Here is a 22318-nt window from a genome sequence, read left to right on the forward strand (position 1 = left end):
TTCTGCGTGTTTTTGTAAGGGTAACTGTTGGTCTAATTAAGGTTTTGTCTCTATCTGTAAACCTGGTCTTGCCTGTGCACTTCTATCACCAGGCTGACAATAGGTACCACTTTGACAAAGGTGACATCGCTAAGAGTGACAGGGTGTCACAGGTGGCAGCTCAGAGACGCCTTTCTTGTGTTATTCACAGGACATTGCGAGCAACAGCGGCAGCTCCCAGGGGAAACCCTCCCTCGTTTTGGGGGGTGAAGGTTACTGGCCAGTCTGCCTGCATTTGTTTGCATCCATAAGCGATCACAGATCACACTCACCTTCTTCCTTCAGAGAGTGCATGCTTATTTCTAACGGTGGTGTCCTGAAATACTTTTCTGATGTTTTCAATTATGTTTTCATCCACATAGTCATAGTTGTGCTCTTCTTCCTTTTCCTTTTCTGCCTCACACTTTCCAAGTGCCTTATTTGTTAGACCTGAGCAATTAGCAAAAAATAACTGTAAGGAAATGGAAGACTCTGCCCTTGCCCTGAAAAAATGTACAATTCATACAGACAACCACAAAAACAAAAAGCAAAGAAAACAATGTTCTCCTCACTTTTCTCATTTTCACAGAGATCTTAAATGACTTGCTCAAGTTCCTGAACAATATCTGTGGCAGATCAAGAATGAAACCCAGCTGAGCATTTTATAAGAGAGTCTTCACTCTTAAGAATCCCTATTTCAGTTTTCGCATAATACTTGTACCTCGAAGTCTGTGGGCAAACAGGATAATCTGTTGTCCACACCCTGCTAGCTGTCCACAGATAACTCTAAGGTTTATTAAAATGGTTAAAAAGTGTGATCACTGACAGCATAAAAGCAGGCACATAAAATTGTCTGACTGTATCAAGAGAAGAGCAGTCCACTTGCGATGTGCAGCATGTACCATCCCTATTGCAGATGTGCTCCCATGCTCTTGGGTTTCATTGCCTGAAGAGATGAGCCTCTGCAGCTAGGAACCTGCGCTGTTACTTTGGGATTTCCTAGAGCCAAACCCCCCAGTTTCTTCTTATTCAGAAGGCAATATAACAAACAAAGATGCAGGCTTGAAAGTGGCTTGAGGTTAAAATGAAAAGTTTTGGAGTACATTTCTTTATACGTCCACCTAGACCAGCCTGGGGCAATACTGAGGACAAACGTTCCAAAAAGCAGTAGCCTTTTCCCACAAGTGCAGAGACCCTCACGGGAAGCCTCTTTGCAGCTGGGGCGGGCTCTGCTCTGAGTCTTGGCACAGCAACAGCTTCACATTACAGCTTACACCAGTGAGCTACAGGCTGCTGCCAGAAGACCCCGGGGTCTCCTCCTCTGCCTAGGTGGTCCTACTGCTTCCCTGGGGCTACAGGTAGCTCCACAAGACGCATGGGACCACTGGTCACATGGAGCAGGACCCCACAAGGATCAGTCACTGAGTGCCCCACATCCTCCTTCTAGAGCCACCACATCCCCTGGCCCAGGCTGTGGTGGGGAAGAGTCAGGCAGCAGCAGGGCCAGCCAGGGGAGCAGCACCAGAGTTCCCCTGCCAGGAGCAGCTCACCCTTGGGGTTTGTCAGGAAGCCTCACATTTAGCAGAGCTGAGAGGATACTGTGTTTCTAAAGCAAAAAGTTTCACCTGAAATGTCAAAACAGTGTAAAACACTGCTTTTGGTACAGCCGTTCCTGTTTGGTTAATTTGCTACGACATAATCTGAAACAACCTGCAAATGTGCACAAGGCCTCACAGACTATTGGACCTCCCAGCAAGGCCATGCTTGTCAAACAGGTCCTTCTTTATGGGACTGAGCTTCTCAAACAAGAATCCTCCCAAGCTTATCCTTGCGACCCCTGTGTTCCCTCCCCTTCACCAAGAAAACAGCTGTATATTCTCTCGATGGTCTCCAAACCCCACTTTTGTTCCTCCTGAGACTCTCCATGGCTGAGGTGTCTCCCCCTGAAAAACTGGTCAGGACTCATTTCTTTCTGAAGTTATGATCCTCTCTTTTATAGATTTTTTAAGGTCAGAAATAATCATTAAGTTAATCAAGCAGCTGTCTGGCCATACCAGCACAGAGTTTATCATGGAGAAAATTATTCACAAGTCCCCCTGCTACTTTTTAGGAATGAGTAAATTAGGAAAGTATTTCCAGATCTAGGCATCAAAAGGAATTAAAAAAACCCCAAAAACCTAAACCTATGATGAGAAATTTAATTAAGATCTCACTCACAGATGTGGCCACTATCTTGTTAATAAGCGTTTCCAGGTTTGTAGTTCATTTGCAAGTTGGCTGTGTTTGATATCAGTGAAAGTAAACTAATGAATAAAACAGGCACTGAAAGAATAAGCTAATCCCTGTGATTCAGCAAGGGAAATATTGTTTGTGTGCTTAGACTTGCTAATATGGATATAAAGTACAGATTGCTCATGGATGGCATAGCTAGACTTTCTTCTTTCTCAAACACACGCAAACAAAATGATACGCTTCTAAGCAAGACAGCTCAAGGAGAAAGGAAATTAATGTCATCAGGCCAGACTAAATCACAGCTGTCCCTAGTCCCAAACCTGTGTAGGACGCCTTCTGAAATGTATATATTTACACTTCAATAAAGCATTAAGCAATGAAGGGGACAAGCTGAATGATCCCAAGGGAAATCTGAACAGTGAAATCAATGCAATTTTCTTCCCTGTTTGAAAAAAAAAATCTATTAGCCTCAACACTGAATTACTGAATCAGATATGCCATCTCAGCCTGCTAAGAAAACAAGGCTTATGTCATTGTGCTGTCTATCCATCCATCTATCAATCACTTCAGTACTTTTAAAAGTTTTTTTGACAATTTCGGTCAGATTTGAAAAGGGGGCAAAAGTCTCAACGTGGTTACAAAAGCGAGAGTTGGATTAGTTCCTCTATTGAAAGAAAAGCGTGCAGCACACAGCTGTTATACACTCCATTTGGCAGCAGACAGCAGGATAAATCAGCGTGTGCATATTGGTTGGCCTCTCAACACACACATAGCTCCAGACCTGCTCTTTTTCATTTGATAGGAGTGCCATAAGGAGAGTTTTGGTTATTATCAGGGAAAGGGGAGAGGAGCAGTAGGGGACAACAGACATGAATACTTATTAAACCAGATTTCATTAATTCTGCTCTGCCTGGAACAATTTGTATAATTGTGTTTGCCTTTATAGTGGAAAGGTAGTGCTCTGCAGACTAAAAATTTCCATGTATCTCACTTGTATCCTCGAGTGGGTAGGATTTGGGTTTTTTTCCCTCGGAATATACTTGCTGTTTTTTCACAAATTTCAAGGTCACAAACAGTTTCATAGCTCTCTATTCTGCCCTCCTTCAAAATGTAGGCAACAGAAGTAACCCAACCTATCAGAACCCTTGCTTGAATGCAACCAGTGCTAGAAACCCAAACTCATGTACTTACAAGGCTGCACACCTAAATGCCCCTGGCCGTGACCATAACACAGTTATATAGCTGTGGTAAATATCTCAGTTCAGGATTTATGCTGCATAAATTAACATTCAACCACATAATAACATTTAGTGTTTATTTATGCCTAACTCAAAAACAATAGTTGTGAATATACACAACTGATGTATATAAGTGAACAATAATACTGTGAACTAAACACAGTAGAACTACATCCTTATTTCTACACATCGCTTAAGTGAAAATACACAGAACTGAAGGCATTTGCATAAGCCAAATCTATAAACAGTAGCATTTTATTTGCTATGGACCTGGTTCTGATGCTCCTCAGTGCTAATGAGAACTAATTCCTCAGGGAGTGCTACTGAAACGTATTGAGTGATAGAAGAATCGGACCACATTAAACTAATGGAGTGTTCCTTGAGCTGGTATCCATCAACCATCCCTTCACGTGGCGATGTAGCATACCTTTAAAAACTGTTAACTGCCACAATCAAACTATTTCATATGCACTGCAGGGTTACAATTCATGTATGGGTGATGTTTGTCTCCCTCTGGAATCTATTAACCCATTGTTTGGAAAAGTTTACTCTTAAATTTAATTTCTTAAAAAATCTGAAATTTCCTGAAAGAGGCATCTGTTGACCTCTTTCACCGTCCTTTTATTTTTTAATTTTCTTCTTTGTCACTTCTTTTCTAGTCTATCTCGCTGGTTTTATTGAATTCTTACAGACACTAATTTCCACTGTTGCACTGCTGCCTCTTTTTGTAAAACAAATCCTCAGTGTATCAACAACTCTTACGGATGAGAAACGGTTACCGCAAGTTTTAAACAATCGTGTATTTCAGGCCCCATCATACCTTTCTTGCAAGAGGGTAAGGAGAAGGGCTGAGGGCACCACCAGGCACCCCCCAGGCTGCCAGCTGCTGCTCTGCACAGGGCTGGTGGAGCAGGGCCAGACAGCACTGCCAGAGAGCAGGGGAAGTAACTCGTGCAAAGTCCCCTTTCCTCACCCTGCACCTAACAGTGCAATGCCTCCTCCTTGCAACCACTTCTACAAGCTTCTGCCTGGAACCTCTGCGTCTTACTGCAATTAAAATCAAGCATATCCAATAAACGACATATGTAAGGATTCAGAGCCTATGCTTTCTTTCCCCTGCCGTACAACAAGTTCGAGTTTGGTTAAGAAGAAAGCTGATTGAAAATGTTTAAATATAATCTACTGAAGTGTACTTGTCATCCTATGAAATGATGTGGTCTCCTTATTTTAATTCATTTTCTTACCTTTGTTTAAACTTGTCTCAGAAGATGTGTCAGACAAGAATAAGTTTTGTGTTCACAGCCCAAAAACCAGGAAAAAGAGTCCAATTATTTTTTTTAAGATAGTTACAAGACCATAGGAGCCGAAGGATCTAATAACAGTTTTGCCCTAATCAAAGACTGAGCTAAAGTGTGGAAGCTGAAAGAGTTGTCATACATACAATAAAGGATTCCTAGTTCATATTGCTTATCCTTATGTGCCTAATTCAGAATGCTAGTGCAAAATCCCTGTGATGTCACTGAAGAAAGAAGAGCTTTTTTTCAAAATAATTCAGAATTCTATGTTTTGCTTTAAGTTTTGGGGGATATTAAGTTTAATTTATTTTAATATTTGGTTTAGAGCACAGCCCCATAACCAAATGTATTGCCCTAACTGATGGGACCACAAGCTACAGCACAGGGGCAGAAATTTCTTAAACCATCTTTGCTGTCAAATTTAGTAGATGTTACATGTGCATCCTAAATTGCAATCAGAAGGCCCCTCCCTTTTTTTCTTTCTCTAGCCTACTGGCCTCCTAAATCAAGTGCCTAAAGTCGGAATATATAAATATCTTCCCTAAAATGTCCTGACATCAATAAACAAAATCAACATAAACAGTTTTTTATTGCAGACTCTAACAATTCCAGAAACCTAAGCCATGAGCAAGAAGATTAGGTAATGTTTTAGAAACTCCGCTTAGAATAAATTTCAAGGTTAAAGAAAAACTGATACAGCAGATTTCCGATGAGAGTTATTATCCTGCAGATATTGCTACTATTTCTAATGAATTCAAACTCAGTCAAATATAAGAAAATAGGATAATATCTTTAGTGGCCAATTCAGGTTTAACTGCAACAGAGGAAAAGGGTTCAATTTCTTAGAAACAAAGATAATATATCCTATCTTTATTAACATGAACTCTGTAAGGAAAGACAATAGAGCCTTTAAAACTGAAAGAAAAACATGTTGCTTTTCTTTTCAGAACTATCTGGCCTTTGGTAAGAAATAGTAATTGTCTCTGTAACTGGTTGTTTTGAGAGCACAGATTCAACACCCTTATTAGGAATTTGAAACAGGTTGGTGCTTTGGAGGGTGGCTTAACATTCACCAGTAGAAGTTTAAAGATTAGTCAGTGAATGGTGCATTTCCTCCCACTCAAAACCCACAGAAGTGTGTCTGTGTTATTAGTCTTGACATATTTTCTAATCCATTATCTTGTGAATTAGCAGAGCAGAGTATACTCTCTGGAACAGGCAAGCTTGCAGCATGCAACAGTAGACTCCTGGGGATCCCTTGGCTGGCCAGGAAGAACTGCTGTATCATCTAATCCAATCTCCTGTATAATTCTGCAGTTATCTTTGAATTAAACCCAATAACTTTGGGCTATACTAACACATATCTTTCAGAAAAAACTTTAGCTTTGATTTGGGTATGTCAGCGTACAATCCATCACTGCTCTTTGGTCTAGGTTGAATCTGCCTAGCTCCAACTTTTAACTCACAGCATACTTAAATTTAGATAAAGTTTGTACAGGGATATACTCCAAGGCAATTAAACAAGAAGCAATTTCCTAGCCTTGTAAAAGAAGAAACATTATGGTACTGCTTCTTGATTTTCTATGTGTGTACTAAACAGAGGTACTAAGAGTTTGTTTGAAAAATCCTCAGTAACGAAGGCTATTCTTTATCTGATCTTCTGTCAGTAGTCTAAGCTAACACAGTATATAGGATGAACTTAAAATTAACTAATTGCAGCTTTCATGAGGAATGAGGCAGGAGACGTACGATGGATGAGCTTCGAAATCAGAAACACGGCTAAGAACTGGGCCAGCTGGGAAGAGTTAGTGCTGTGAATCTTTGCAGGACCAGGGACAAGCAAGCCTTCAGCAGCCCTAACACTGTTTTTTATCTAATAGTCTTGGGCATGCATGTAGGACTACTTGCAAAGCACAGGTCTCTAGCCATAAGCTCAGGGAAATGGATAGGAAAAAAATGAGCCTGATTGACACCTAAAGTTTAAAAAACTGTGTCTACTGGAAGCAGGAAGAATTAAGTCCGTAATCTACCATTACGATTGATGAGTGCATCTCAACCAGCAGATAAGAAAACTCTGCTTTCACAGAAGGGATACCACAACAAACGTTAGGATCTTAATGGAATGAAGGCCAAAGGAAATAGAGCAAGAACAGCTAAGAGAAGATAATTTAAAACTTGAAAAAGTCCCTAGGAAAAGCTTTCTTCTCAATTAGATTGTTTCAGAATTAAAAACAAATGAAGAATTGGCTAAGAAAAATAGATGTGCTAGGAAGTGAAAAATAGCAAATGAAAATCAAGTGCTCTTGGAGATTCTGAAAAACGTTTATCAGGGACATATAAATAAGGCTCAATGGGATGGACAAAACACTAATGCTACTGGCCCAGAATGAATAAAGAGAGAGAAGGCAGGCAGACTTAAACCGGGGCAGATGAGACAGTCAGCAATATTGCCTTGTTTCACTACAGTGCTGAAACACGTTCAGTAAAAGGTCCAAATCAAGAACAGCTGCAGAAAGTCCAAGTCTGTTTTCTAGTGTCCAGAACCACAAACTGCATGAGCTAACAAGAAAGGTGGGCAGTGTGAAGAAGAAGGCAGAAACTTTGCTGGTAGCATGGCTAACAGAGGCAGCCCTCTGCCTAGGGACAGGTGAAGAGCCTGCTGAGAGCTTCTGGGTCGGGATTAGCAGACAAACCAACATGGGTGATGTTGTTGTGGGTGTCTGCTACAGACACTGTAATTCATTAATGACATGGATGATGGGACAGAGTGTACCCTCAGTAAGTCTGCAGATGATACAAAACTGGGAGGAGTGGCCAAGATGGTTGTGTTGCCTGGACAGGCTGGAGGACTGGGCAGAGAGGAATCTCATGAAGTTCAGTGAAGGAAAACACAAGGTCCTGCACCGGGGGAAAAATAACCCCATGCACCAGTGCAGGCTGGGGCTGACTAGCTGGAAAGCAGCTTTGCAGAGAAAAACATGGGGGTCCTGGTAGACAAGCTGACCATGAGCCAGCAACGTGTCCTTGTGACAAAGAGGTCCAACAACCTCCTGGGCTACATTAGACAAGGCAGTAGCCAGCAGAGATCCTTACTCCTCTGCTCAGCACTGGTGAGAGCACACCTGTACTGCTGGGTCCAGATCTGGGCTCCCCAGTACAAGAGGGACATGGACATTCTAGAGTGAGTCCAGCAAAGGGCCATGAAGACGATTAAGGGACTGGAGCATGTAAAATAGGAGGGGAGGCTGAGAGGGCTGGGACTGTTCAGCCTGGTGAAGAGAAGGCTCATGGATGATCTTATCACTGGATATAAATACCTGATGGGAAGACGTGAAGAAGATGGAGCCAGACTCTTCTCAGTGGTGCCCAGTGATAAAAGAAACACAAGCGGCAACAAATACTCTCACAGTAGGAAGATGGTTCCAATACAAAGAATGGAAAGACTTGGCCACCTCCCAGTCCTGTTATTGAGCTGAAGCCTTAGTAACAGTAGCTCCAAACTTCTTTTCTCAGCCAAGGGATCACAGTTTAGAAACTACTGCACAGTTCCTGTAAGAGGCACAGGAAATGACTGTACAACTCCACTTCTTGCTGCACGAACTGAGCTCCTGCGTTCAGAAAAATCTTTGAAAAATCTTGACTGTAAAACCATTGTGTGACTTTAGCCTGTGTGGCTTTCCCTGTCTGTGAGGAGTCTGAACCCACCAAGTAAAGCACCTACATGAGCACTGACTCCTGTGCTTGTGAATAAGCCAGTCCTCAGCACAAACTTTAAGCCTGGCTTAAGGATGCTTTGGGAATGTTTTCTTCAGGTGCGTCCCCCTCCAGCTTCCCCTGGCTGCCTCACCACACAGAGACTAACCCACGCAAGTGATCCAGCTGATCCCTGTAGGATGGACAGCGGTTTTCAAAGTCAAGCCCCAGTAATTTGCAGGTAGTTCCCTTGGCACAAGAGAGTACAACATTAACCCCTCTTGGTATTCATTTTTTCCTGGGGTTTAAACAGAGGATACCGTCCTTTGTAACTGCCAATATGGAAGCTTCACTATTTACCCCTATAAAATCTAATCAAATCATTAAGCAGTGACAACATGGAGTCTGCAGGGAGATTTTTCAAAGCCACAAAATAACACATTTGGGATTATCTTTCAAAGCAGCCAGATACCAAAATACCTTTCAAAACCAGTCCCCAAATAATCAACTTCCACAACAATAAGGATTAGTGAATATTCAACACGCCACAGCAATTCTTCACTATAAAAGTTGTTTATGTTGCATTTGGAAGTTTCAATATGTGTAGTTTCAAATAGGCAGTCCTTTTTAGGAGTCTCACACACTGAATAACAAGACAATAAAGAGAAACTTTATGGGAAGTTCTTATATTGATATCAATTATCAGCTAACAAATGCTGTGAGGATGAGTATTTGTGCTTTAGTCTTCCAAATGTTCTAGTGTTGTAATTAATGTGATGTGTTCATATTTCAGACATAACCTGTGACTAAAGATTAATGAAATCAATTGAATTTTTTATATTAACTGCAAAGTCTTTGGATTTGTCCTCTTATCATCTGGCTTCTCAACTTCAGTACGTTTCCTTTCTGAAAAAGGAAAAACTTGAAAAATAAGTAGAAGAACTAGCCAGCTATCAAAAATGCTTGGGAAATCCAATCAAATGGTGACTTTAAAAACAATTATTGGCCAAGTAATTTGCTCAATATTTTTTTTTCTTCAAAATACAAAAACGTGAGTTGAAGACATCTTCATATCTTTAATGTAAATTGCTTGCTCATCTTTAATACCTGTTGGAATCAGCATTTTTATAACAGATGATGTGTAAGTGTCATCCTAAAGCAAAAGGAAAGCACATCTTTTCCATATGTCTGTTCCTAAAAAGTACTGAATATTCATGCTGCAGTGTCAAACAGTTTAATACTATGCTGCTGTTGAGAGCCTGGATGAATTTGCCTTACGGCATTTATGGAGGAAGAACAGAGATGTTCACTTTTCATCTCTTTTGACTAAGCCACAGATTCCAAGTGAAATCACGCAAGATAGTCCTGTATGTAAATTATTTATCAGGGCTGGGGTTAAACTTTGTTATATTAATAACTCAAACCATAAAGCTTAACTGACCTTTAATCACACTGGTTTCCAATAATGTAGCTTTTCCAGTCATGTCGTTCTTATTCTCACGATGCACCAAAACATTTTGACAACTAACTTGTAATTCCGAAACATCAGCAGCTTGATTTGAGCACGATTTCTTGGTGGTGTCTACACAGAAATTCTGAAATTACATAGAAGACCACATTGACTTTACATGTAAATTGTTACTCCAAACTGGATGCTTTCAGAGATGTGACACGTAAGAGCAACATTCTTTGGGTTACTTCTGTGAATTTTAACCACAAATCTTCTGTTTGTCAAAGTAAGTCATCAATCACGTTTACCATAATGCTTGTCTTTGAGGCATGTACATCACAAAATAATATGTCCAGAAGGCACTCTACATGAAAAAATTACCTTTAAAGAGTATCTCCAGTCTTTCTTTTCTTTTTTTTGGGTGTATGGAGTCATGGAAACACAAGGAGGGATATTTATGTATCCCTTTTGGTCGATACAGATTTCTTTCTGATTAACTATTTTTATTGTATCGATGGTTTATTTAATGAGTTCTGTTACATATTACATCATAAATTCATATAAAGTCTGACATTTCAATTACATTTATCCAGTAGCATTCATAGCATAGTGAGTATAGTTAGATGATAGGAATAGGCAATTATGGAGTTATTAATTATAGTGTTATTACATTGCAGAAAGTAAGTTATATGGCTGCAACACTTGCACCCCTTGAAATTCAGGCTTGATACATACATTTCAATAATTCTGGGGTTTTTTTAATTCTGAGATATTTATGCCATAAATACTTTCAGTCAAATACATATTTTTCATCTGTGTAAATGAGAGCTAATTAAAAGTGTCAAAAAGAATATCTTCAGTGAAGCGATACGGTAGCAGCAGTGTAGGTACAGTCCAATTGCAATCATTATACCAGAGAGTATATAATTTAAAAAATAATCAGTATAGATTTTCCATTCAAAATCAAATGTAGATCTTCCTCAGCAGTGAAAAATCCCGTCCTATTCAGAGAGAGAAGGTCATGTTGGTAAAACTGACAGTAGCTACACAGTAATAGTGTCTGATCTTTTCAGAATCAACCCACAATTTCCGAAAGCACAACACAAGCCTACATTTTATGACAATCTGTCCCTTTTGAAAAAAGGTATCAGCTAGCAACAAGAAAGTCACTGGTAATTGAAATAGAAAATTTGAGAGAGTATATTAAGAACAGATGAGGACGAAATCTGTAAAATGTATGGACAATTTTCCTCAGTGGGTGGGTCACAATGTGACATAAGTGGAAGACCCTCATTTTTCAGTTAGAGGAATCCACGGTAGTTTTTTCCATTTTCTAAAATAAACACTGCAGGCTTGATCTGCAGGGGTTGATTGAGTTACAGTATTCAATGCAAGTTTGTGCAGTACAGGCTGTACAATGCTGGCTAGTGCTCTCCTAGACTGCAAAAGAGCCTCTGAGGTCAAGCAAAGCTTTAAGCAGTGATGTAATTCACAAAAACCTCAGGGATTTGTACAAAAAGGAATACAGCTGAGAAGTATTTTGCAGAGGACAGAAATGTCAGAAGTTCTTCACAGCAGAGAATTAAAATAACCCAATGGAAAAGACAATGTTCAAACTAGGACGATGCTTGGCGGCTGGTGTATTGTGGAATAGCTTCGCTGAGGTTACAGGACCTTTGTCTTTGTTTCACCAACAGAGCCTGGCCTTTCTTTGACCTCCAGTTCTTTTCTCGATCATCTGCACCTAAGCATGCCTATATGCACCACCTGTTGGTTGCCAGTCTGGCCCGGCAATATGAACACACACTTTGCAAGCAGTTATTGAGAAATGTCCATCTCCTCCTCGTTTAAATAACAGTTTTTCAAAGCTGTCACTAAACTTGTCCTATCGTCAGTATCAGTAATACCTGTTTATCACAAATGAAAGGTCTTGGGATGGGCAGGGAAACATTATTATTCATAGGCAGATTCTTCCTATGTTCAAGTTATTTGGCATACTTAGCACACAGAAAGCTTTCACTTAAAAGTCAGCTTTCAGGTAACTAGGGAACCTTAATTTAAATAGTAGACATAAAAAAAAAATTAAAATCATGAATTCTCTTATTTTCTAGTCAGCTCCTTATTTAACATATTAATCCTAGCAATTAATATCATGAATGAATATGTTCAGATTATTTATTCTGCATTGTCTTAACTAACTAAAACCAAGCCTTGGTATCAAAACAGAAAGATCCCCTCATTAAGAAGAATGTAACTGAAGTTTGTGCTAATCTTATCAGACACCAGCAAAACCACACACTGTGATACAATGGTTACCTGGGGCACCCTGCAAACAAATTAAAATATGCAGAACTCAAACTTTTAAAAGCAAACAGGATTACACAAACTGGATTGTCACTTCACTACATGCTGAAATCTGATATCACTTTAACATTCTTAATAGCACTATAGATAACAAATACACTAGAGACCAACAGAGATAAGACGCTTTTTTAAACTATACAAGAGTGAAACCTTACAGTTGTCTTTCAAACACTAGGCAGGCTTAACAGCACAGGGTTTCCATCTATGTGGAGTCATTGTTCCACTAATTTAAAGAAGTCAGGATATCAGCACGGTTTTCAGTACTGTTACTGCCAGAAGAAACACTAATTCAGTTAAAAACTCATGATCTGAATCACTGTCATTTGTTATAACAGCCTACTCGTGAGGAAACCCCGAATCTCAGCAGTTGGAAAATCCAACCAACAGCTACAGGTGCGTGAACTAAAAATTTTTCCCCAATGGCTAAACATTGCCCATTACATCTCTAGGTTTGCTCATTGTCCAGAAATAACTCAGAAGACAAAGCACAAAGCCATAAAGGTAAGGTAGCGTAAGACCGCGCAGTCCCTCTCAGGAAATAGGAGGTGTTCTATCAAACAGGATACAAAAAAGTGTGAAAGCTAAGGTGAGAACTAAAGGGCTGGAGGCACGTCACTTTAGTAAGAACAGAAGTTTCAGCATTCTGCAGAAGTTGTAAGTGAGTGCAGAGTTTACCTAAGATGCACGAACTGAAAACACTGCAGTAGCAAACTGAGTTTCGAAGTGAATGGTTTGGATTAATTTCCCTTGATTACCTGAAGAGCTTAAAGCACTGCATTGGTGTGCGTGTGTGCGTGAGCTCACTTCCACACGCAAGGCTTCCCTCCGTTTGCCTGCACCAGAAGCGGTGAAATCTGACAGCAGTTCTTATTCTTACGAATGGCACTGCACAAATAGTAACGCTTTGCCTACCTACAGCCCCAGTCACACAAAACCTGTTCCAAAAATGCCAATTTTCCCTGCAATTTAGGCGTATGCTAGCATCCCCTTCTCACAGCTCCAAGGTGCATTCTCCTCTGACTTAAAAAAATTGGGCTATTAATGGTTGTCTCCCTGTGAATATTTCTTTCATTGCTGTGTCTAATTGCTTTTTGAACTCGTTCACATTTCTGATATCAACATCATGCGGCAATGAGTTCCAGAGTTTACTTCTGCATTGTGTAAAATTTCCTTTGGGTTGCTTTTTTTTTTAATTGTCCTACTTCATAATTTCATGCTGCTGCTGTAATCCCTCTCTATTCATTTTCTCCCTGCCTTCAGGTTTTTACTCTTTTTCCTGAGTCACCGCTTCTTCAGGCTGAAGAGTTTCTAGTCTATTTAATCTTTCCTCTTACAGGAGCCAAATTGTAATCCATGATGCACCAGCTCCTGAAATTCCTGCTTCTTTGCAAGATACAATCCAAAACTACTGAAGGCAGTCCATATACCACACATACTTCAGACAGCAGTATTTGGTCACAACTACTCAGTAAGCCAAGAAAATAGCACAGGAGTTCTTACAATCAAAAAAACCCCAAAACCAACTTTGGAGGGGCCCAGCAAAACTAGTATAACCTCTGAGATAGAATAGGGGAAAGAGAAGCTCTTAAAGCAAGTAAGAAAAAAAAGGCTGTTAAATATGTTTACAAAAAAAGAAAATAATACATGAGTTCATAATACACATTATTGCTTTTCTTCTTTTTAAAGGAAAGAAAGCCTCAACAGCATCTAGAACATTCAGAGTAAAGAAGGAGAAACAACATTTGATTACAATACAGAAAAATGTGGGAGTAAATATGAAACCAACAGCTGTCATAGTCTCTGAAAATGCTGTGAGAGATGTAGTGGCATAAACCAATCTGACAAAACTACACTTTTCCAGACAGAAAGTCAAGCTGTTACATGATTACAAATGACTCTAGTGAAGAGGAGTACTCATTTGTCTGAGCAATCAGTGCTGGACATGGCACTACACCTTTGGAGTACATTTATTATAAGTCACCCATGCTAGTAGATACAGATCATAAACCTTTTACTGCAATCTTTAAAGACGGGTTGGAGTGGCACTCTTTGCTGCCTTCAGAAACTCAAGCCAAAGCTCTAGAAATATATCTTTGATTTGGCATATACTGCACGGGTATATTTATCTGTAAAATGCTTAATTGCTGCATGCACCTTTCCACCAGAAAAAAAGCTGTATACATAGAATGAAAGTGTGATGAATGATTTTGCAGTCCAAACATATTTCACTGTTTCCAGATAAAAAAGACAATTTATCCCCACAAGCTACAAATGAAGATTCTGTAAGAGAGTCACAGAGCAGTGTACTCATGGGGAAGCCCAAACCAGGCTGAGCGAAGCTTTAGCTTCTAATATTTTGGAGAATATTTTAAGGAAATTATGAGAGAGGGATAGAGAGAGACATATCAGTCTAAGTGAAACAGGGTTTTCATAGCTGCTGATTTATAGAGAAGACTTCATGAGTTTCAGATCAACCTACAGAATGACAACCTACCTATGTAGTTTTGCTCCAACCTTCATTATATCTGCATGACTTTCTGCAAAGACAGTTTGGAACTGCAGTGAAGCAGAGAAGAATCACAGGTTTTGATTCCCATATTGTATCAATACAGAACCAGGGTAAGTGCTATCACAATGGGAGCCTTAGGCCATTCTGAAACACAGATCTGAATTATTTTCCGGTTTGCAAAAGCGTAAGCTGGAGTAACTACATTCTGGAGAAACTACATTGGTCAGACTTACACCAATGTTAGTCAAAATAAAATTTCACCCACTGTATGGACTAGAGGTAGGAATGGATGCTTCCACCTAACAGATGGGAAACACAAATTCAAATAATGGGAATACACACATGGAAACTGCTGACACCTCTCAGGAAATTTGCATTATTATGGCAGACAGTTAGGACTGATTTATTCCACTTAAAAGGAAACAATTACCTTTAGATTATTACTCATTTGTATCCCAAGATAGCCTTCTTGCATGATCTACTGGCAAGCCAACTTATCTTGCACTTCAGGGTAATTTTTGCAAGGGCACGGTGTACCCATAGTTAAGGGTACTGACAAGGGTCTACGATTTTGTAGTAAAGAATTTTAACAGTCTTCCCCGTTGCACTGATTCCAGTACATGATATCAAGCCTTCATTTTCCACAGCCCATTGGAGTGTGGAAAAGGAGAAAAGCTAGTTAGAAGATGCTTCAGAAAGGCCATGGGCAATAAAGAGGATCCTCATTTAGCCTCATTAACATACAGGACGGGAGCACTTTGGAGAATTATTGTTTGCCTGCAGAACTCGTAAGGTACTATAAACTACCGATGAACTATTTTTGCCAAAGAAGGGGTCAAGGTTATATCATTTCAAAGACAGGAACAAAATTACATTAGTTCGTGAGTTCTTCTCTGCCTAAAAGGGACATGAAACACCTGATCAAATTAAGTTTTTTTGATCAGAGTTCAAGCTCTTAACAGGTTTGTCCCTCACAAGGTACTTTCTGCACATGCCTACAATAACAATTAATTTGACTTTCATTGTCAGTAGTCTGGGTTTTCCCAAGGATTAAAAAGGGGGAGGCTATGTGATAAAGTCATGATAGATTATAGGCAGATGCCACTGTAGGCTCATTCTCAGGGTTCAAACAATGTATTTAAAAAGTGGTATTTTCCTAACAGTAGTGACGGAATTAGTTAATCCTTCTTCAGAATAAGAGTATTTGGATTTAAAAAACAAAACAGAGCGGGAAGTCATGTTCTAGCTGTATCCACTTCTACAAAAATAAAAGCAAGTAACGTATCAAACCAAATGGTCTTAGAGAAATCAACGGCACGTGGACCATTCTGAGTTTTGCCCGACACGGCAGTTGATGCGTGAGCTTGAACAAATACTCCGACGACATCCTGACTGCAAAAGAGTGAACGGCGAGGGAAACGAGAGCTCTGTAAGCACGGAGCAAGCTGTTCTGGCTCAGGGGGTCGTGGCCGGGGGGGTTCTGCGGGGAGGGCGGGCGCCGGGGGCGGGCAGGCGCGGCGGGCGCCGCTAGATGGCTGTATCCCCCGCCTTATCCCCGCGGCTCCGCCGAGCCCTCCCGCGGAAAGCTCGGTTACAAGGGCTTGCATTTCGACGGTACAACAATAGGTAAGAACTTAGCATGCGAACTCTCATCTGACAAAGATTTCTCCTTCTGGTCCACCCCTTTCACCCCGTTTGGGGCCACAAGCACAACAAATTTCGCAGTTGTATCTGGGACTAGGCAGGAAGAAAACAGTCTTGATCAGATTTGATGATTTCTTGCGACAATGGTATGTGGTGAAAAGTTAAAATCTGATAATTAAACAGACTGCGGATTAATAATTTCGGGGGGAGTAGCAAACGGGGGCGGGGGGAGGGATCCAGCCAACAGGATTACCTTTAAAGAAGGGCTGTTGTATGTGCACGGTACACACTTCTCAAGGAAATTTCATGAAGGCTTTAAGGAGGTAATTAAATACTGCCAGTCTTCACTGACAGTTCCCGCAGTTCAGGTAAGTATTCTACAGCTGATTGAGACAAAATCAGTTGCATTATGTTATCAATAAAAAAACATGCAAGAGTGTACTGCTACTACATTCTACTAAAATTCTTTGCGTGCTCCAGAAATTCAGAACCTCAGGCTTTTTGTTCTTAATCCAATGACTTCCATGTACTCATTCACTGCTCACAGTACTCATTTAATCATTTGTTGAGTGAGATCTTTTTCTTTTCCAAAATGCATCCCAGAATAGTACAGAGTACGTCTCAAGATACTTAAAATGAAGCTTTGCTACCAAAGGGTCTTTTATGTCAGTGGGTAACTAGAGCTGTCAGCCTCTTTTCCCAGACATCTTTCTCTTGCTCTGTGTGTATACAAGCAAAAGAGAACAGAAAATGATCTTGGGCACCCTTGAGTGGCCCGGGACAAAACAATGCTGTATTAACCAGCACAAAATGACCAGGCTTACACCTTCAGCTATTACTGTTACAAATCAAAAAGGGTATTTTAAAGTCTTTTTTAGCAATAGTTCAAATGCAAAATACAGAAGAGCATAATACACTCCCAGCTCCATCTCTTCCCTCTCCTCTCCCTGCTAAATACATAAAGGGGGGAGTGCTTGTGCCCCAGAGCCTCAGAGCAGAGAAGGTTTTTCGTCTTTACTGTAACGTATATGATGTTAGCGTTACATTTATTTTTGCAGATATGTCTTTATCTTAAGGCATGTTTTTTTCTGAGTACTGAGTCGTAAACCACACTTTCTTTATTCAGCACACTGTGCAGTGAAAGGTAAGTATTGTTTTCTTCATTCTACATGCTGGCAAATTGACATGTGCTCTTTTCCACATAGCTTCAAAAAGTGGGTAGGAACCGGTGAGGTCCCCCCAGCTGTCACCTTTCCATACACCCTGACTCTTCACCCTGCCTTCACTGCCGGCAGCACTGCCTGCCCGCCCTGCCCAGCGATTGCAGCCACGCTTGTGAGCGCTCAGCTACAGAAATTAGGCCTGGGCTCTCTCAGATTGGGCAATGGTTTCCATGGCACTCACGGCGTGAGAAGGCAACCGTGAACTGAAGCGACAAGAGGACCCCGTTGTTCGATGCCTTAACCCCAAGGCAGGCTTTGCTCTTCTCCCGGGCTACTCACCTACTAAGCACTGAAGTTCTTGGGATAAAAAAAAGCGTTCTAAAGATGTAAATTATTAAGGTCTGCTTCTGTATTACAAATACATCTCACCTCGGCAAACGAAAGTGCTTGTTTGTTCAAAGACTATGAAATGTTGTTTTTTGTGAAATCACCACTTAAGCAGAAGATGCGAATTCTTCTCATTTATCTTAATGGGACATTAACTGGAAATTTAATTACAAGGGAGAGCTAATTATCTGCAGGTTTGCCAAACTGCAGATGGAATCTACTCAGCAGAATGAAATCTGAATGCTGAAGCCGATGCGAACATAAGTGCAGTCTAGTGTGGGGAAAATTTGAACTGAAACCAAATGAAAAGCAGAACGAAATTTCCTGTAACTCCTGATACAGAATCGCAAATGAGGCACCCCTCGCTGCACCATTCCCCCAGCTGTCTCTCCCTCAGTCCTCAGGTCTTCTCTGTCCCTAATAAATGAAACGACAGCCACACTGGTTCAGGGCAAAATACGTCTCGCTCAGTTTCTTTGCTGTTGCCCTAAGGAGACACCAACACTACAGAAGAGTAAGGACAGAGCAAGACGATCTGCTACCTTCAGCCTCTTACTATGTTTCAGCTCAGGGAATTTCCTGAGTTTGTCGTGGTTTGTCTATTAGTAACCCTCAAAGGGTCTCTCTTCCAAATATTTGTCCAGTCTCCCCTTGAACTACTGATCCACTTCCAGCCTTGTTCTGGCTCCCCTTGGTCTGAATGTATCCTGCCCCATTTCCTCTAATTGTGGCCCTGCAGAGAGTGGGAAGGGGGAGGGGGGGTGGGGGGGGCAAGATTTTTCAAATAAATTGTTTTCAACTTCTTACTGCTGTGCTGCCCTTCCTAGCATGAGTCTGCAGGTCCAGCTGCAGAGCTCACACTGTGCTTCCTCTTACTGCATGACAGAAAACGTTGTGCATGGCAGACAGCAGCCTCAGGAAAGCAGCAGGACACTGCATTGGTAGGAATGAAATACTTCAGACTGCATTCGGATCTCAGAAACCGGGTGTAAATTTGGAGTCACTCGCTGCAGTTCGGAAGCATTATTCTGGGTTTACTCAGTCATGGCTGAATTCAGCATCAGGCTTCTTGTTTTTCAAAATCATCTGGTTTCCAGGCCACAGTGGGGAATATAACAGCAGGATCGAAAAGAAAAATGGGTTATTTTATTAGTAAAATGCATTGCTATTCTAGCAGGTATTTCTGCAACGTTTGGATCCCTTCAAGAATTTTGCCTTCTCACACACATATACATATATGTGTACACAGAGGTATGAGTATATAAATAATTCAGCTTGCCCACTAGAAGCTAGTCTGTTTTGGCAGAAACTGTTCTGTCCCATTTTTCTCTTCCCTTTCTGTTCTTTATTCTCTGACATAATTTCAAAGCTCTGACACTGAATCAACTCGCAGCTGTGTTAAACTGCACACCGGTGGTTAACAAACCTGGCCAAGTCACAGGGGGTTTTGGTTTGTTGTCAATACTGAAAAATGTCCTGGGGAGGAGCTGGATTCTTCCTCATCAGAAAGGACGTTCACATCCTGGAACTTCTGGCAAATTGGGAAGTGCCTCCCCCCCAGAAAAGATTCAGTTCTAATTACAAGTACTTACCAAAACTATTAAAAGGGGACTTTGCGGTCTGTTTCTGCCTGTTGGCATTTTAGATTTTTAATTTCCTTAATTCAGTGCGGGGAACAAAAAGTAACGGGAGGGAAGGCTTGCAAGGGCATTTGCTCCCCGGTATCACTAGGAAACCGCATAATACAACGTGCCCACTTCTGCCTCCTGCTCCCCTCCCTGAACCACCCTCCCTCCTGGGCACTGGAGCTGGCTGGAGCTACGGGAGGTCTGAGAGCTCTCCTCGGGTTATCTCCATGGCAAATGGCAGCCCCGGTCACCAGCCCACTTCAGAGCCAGGCTGTAGATGCAAACCCTGAGCTGCCTCAATACCAAGCTGTGAAGAAGAGAATTAAATGTCCTCCTCTGCTCATAACTGTTTTCCAGTGCTTTTGTTATATCCACTCCATTTCTAGGTTCTCTCCAGAGAGTTGGGTTTGTAGGACAGACTTGGCACTCCAGTGGTCTTCAGAGCTATGCCTCTGTAGCATTTATAAGGCCTTTTAAGCCCATTCAAAGAGAGACAGGTGTGAAGAGAGGATCTGTACAAATCCCAACCTGTTATTTTTTGGATCAGTGTTAAAAATTGGCTTGCAGAAGAACAACTGGAAAGTAATCCCAGTAAGCAGCATGGAAAACAGTGATGGTGGTACTTTGCTCGTACACTAAAAAATGTCGAATAGCAGAAGGTGGTTCATATTCAGTCATTTTACATTGTATTGTGGAAGTCAAGGCCTGTAACACACATGTTCACATTAATGCATAATGGGTTAGTTTATAGGACACAGGTGGATGTGCCATACCACAGGCTTCTTCCAACACAGCACCACTGTGCTTTGCCTCCTATATCTTCTTCCCGGTGGTTATGTGGCAATTATGTGGTTTCTTCCCGTGCGGTGACTGTGATGGTATCCTCGACACTCATTTCTGTTGCTCCTAAAGGAACTATTCTGGAGACAGCAGTTACTCATTTTCAGTGTATTCTGTTTATTTAGGATACTATTAAAAAGATGAGCATAAAAATGTACCCACCACCTGTACTGCAGAACTGTGGCTTAAGTTATAGCTAAAGTAAAATACAGGTAAACTAAAATTCTCCCAGTATTGCCTCTTAAAATTAGACTGGCTTTTACACTGAAACTGGATCTAAATCAGATGAGAAAGGATTAAGCACAATCTAAAATTGTTTCACAACTACAAAACACATAAAACAATGGAAAAACTGTATATGGGAGAGAAGAAAGAGGAAGTCAGTTAAGAAAGAGAAGTTTTTTCTTTTACACAATTCCTCAAAGTTATTTCAACTGGGAAATAAATCACACACTATTTTTGGAAATGTGAACGCTCTTGTGTAAACCAAACGCACATACTATTCCATGTTTGGAATTGAAAATTTCAGAAACGGAGTGGAAAACAGACCTCCAAACTGTTCACCACCTCCTCCTCCTCCCTCCATCCTTTGCAAATGCTACATATTTGTATTGTATGATCTGTAAACAGCACGCCTAACAAGGAAACAACATGGAATCTTGTCAGATACGCCACACTCCCTCCCCCAGCTCGTGGTGAAAAGCGAAGGCTGTGTTCGCTGCAAGGGACTGCCAACACGGAATCTCAGAGCAAACAAGATCTCTTCAGCAGGTCTGTGAAGATGCACGCAGGAACTCAGGTGGATTGGCTAAAGCAGTGTGGTGTGTTGTCATTTTTTAGCCTGTTACTCCAAGCCATTGTATTATTGTTCTTGAAGAGGATCAGGGACCTGTGGTTTAAGCTCTTAGGGGAGCTACCAGAACCAGGGTGTGGAAGCATCCGATCATGAATGTTGGGTAATGCCACCTTGGGCCTTCACGGCTGCTGCTGCTGCTGAACCTCAGTTCAAACTCCCTCTACAGGAGTTTGCAGGGGATCAGTAACGGAACAATCCTTTGCAAGCAGGTAACAAACCCTCTGAGGAGTTTTGAGCTGTAGCCAGTCTTCAGCCTGGGTCACTTGATTTTTCAAGACTGCCTGGCTCAAGATAGCATGCCCAGTGGTGAGACATGAGAGGGTACCCCTGACTGGTCAGTTGAAACAGGTCAGCTCCTACAGACCACTAAGGAAGTTAAGACAAACTTGAAGGTATAAGCAATTTCTCTTCATTGCTCTGATCTTTTGGATGTATCATACAGGGCAGGCAAGTACTTCCAGTTGAGACAAAAGGCCTGGGTGAATCACATGGTGAATATAAGGTCTGTATTTGATTATCTTTTTCATGTCCACACACAGTCCTTGGGGAATATGAGTCTTCAAGCTTACAGGAAGGACTAAAAGATCTCTTTCATTCTCAGTCCCTAGGGCAATCTCTTGCTTATGTTCTCAGTGCATGGCATTATCAGGATCCACCTTGTCTCCTGGTGAGCTCCCCTGGCACTGATGATGAAGCTGACAAAACTGTGTTCAAATCAAACAGATTTCAGCAAACTGGTTGCCAGAGCCTCTTTTACATGTGCAGTCATGTTCCCAGTCACATCTCTTGAGCAGACAATTTCTTCATAGTCCATCTACCAGTGACAATATTCTTACCACAGCTATGGTAGATTGGATGTGAACAGTCCATTAAGCAAATACTGATGCTTTGCAAGTATAATTAAGAGAATCATGCTTTTACAGGAACCAACACCTCCGGTTTATATTTGTCGGACACAGAAAGGTCTGTGGTAAAATCTTTTAAGGTATTTAAATATTTAG

The 22318-nt window shown here is 41.1% G+C and overlaps 1 protein-coding gene across 2 annotated transcripts in view; it reads right to left on the reverse strand.

The window, feature by feature from the left end:
* Nucleotides 1-307: 307 nt before the first annotated feature.
* Nucleotides 308-22318, reverse strand: part of THEMIS (thymocyte selection associated) — an 81479-nt gene continuing 59468 nt past the window's right edge. Inside the window, exons 5-8 of one of the 2 annotated variants that reach the window (XM_076335493.1) lie at nt 9918-10071; nt 7557-7567; nt 3325-3336; nt 308-427 (exon numbers count right to left, since the gene is read on the reverse strand). In XM_076335493.1, coding sequence (XP_076191608.1) covers nt 308-427; nt 3325-3336; nt 7557-7567; nt 9918-10071 — 297 coding nt within the window. Of the gene's footprint in view, nt 469-3324; nt 3337-7556; nt 7568-9917; nt 10072-22318 lie in introns of both variants that reach the window. The other variant, XM_076335492.1, reaches the window with a different exon arrangement.

This window comes from Aptenodytes patagonicus, chromosome 3 (assembly GCF_965638725.1).
Source record: "Aptenodytes patagonicus chromosome 3, bAptPat1.pri.cur, whole genome shotgun sequence".
In the NCBI taxonomy this organism is placed as follows: domain Eukaryota; kingdom Metazoa; phylum Chordata; class Aves; order Sphenisciformes; family Spheniscidae; genus Aptenodytes; species Aptenodytes patagonicus.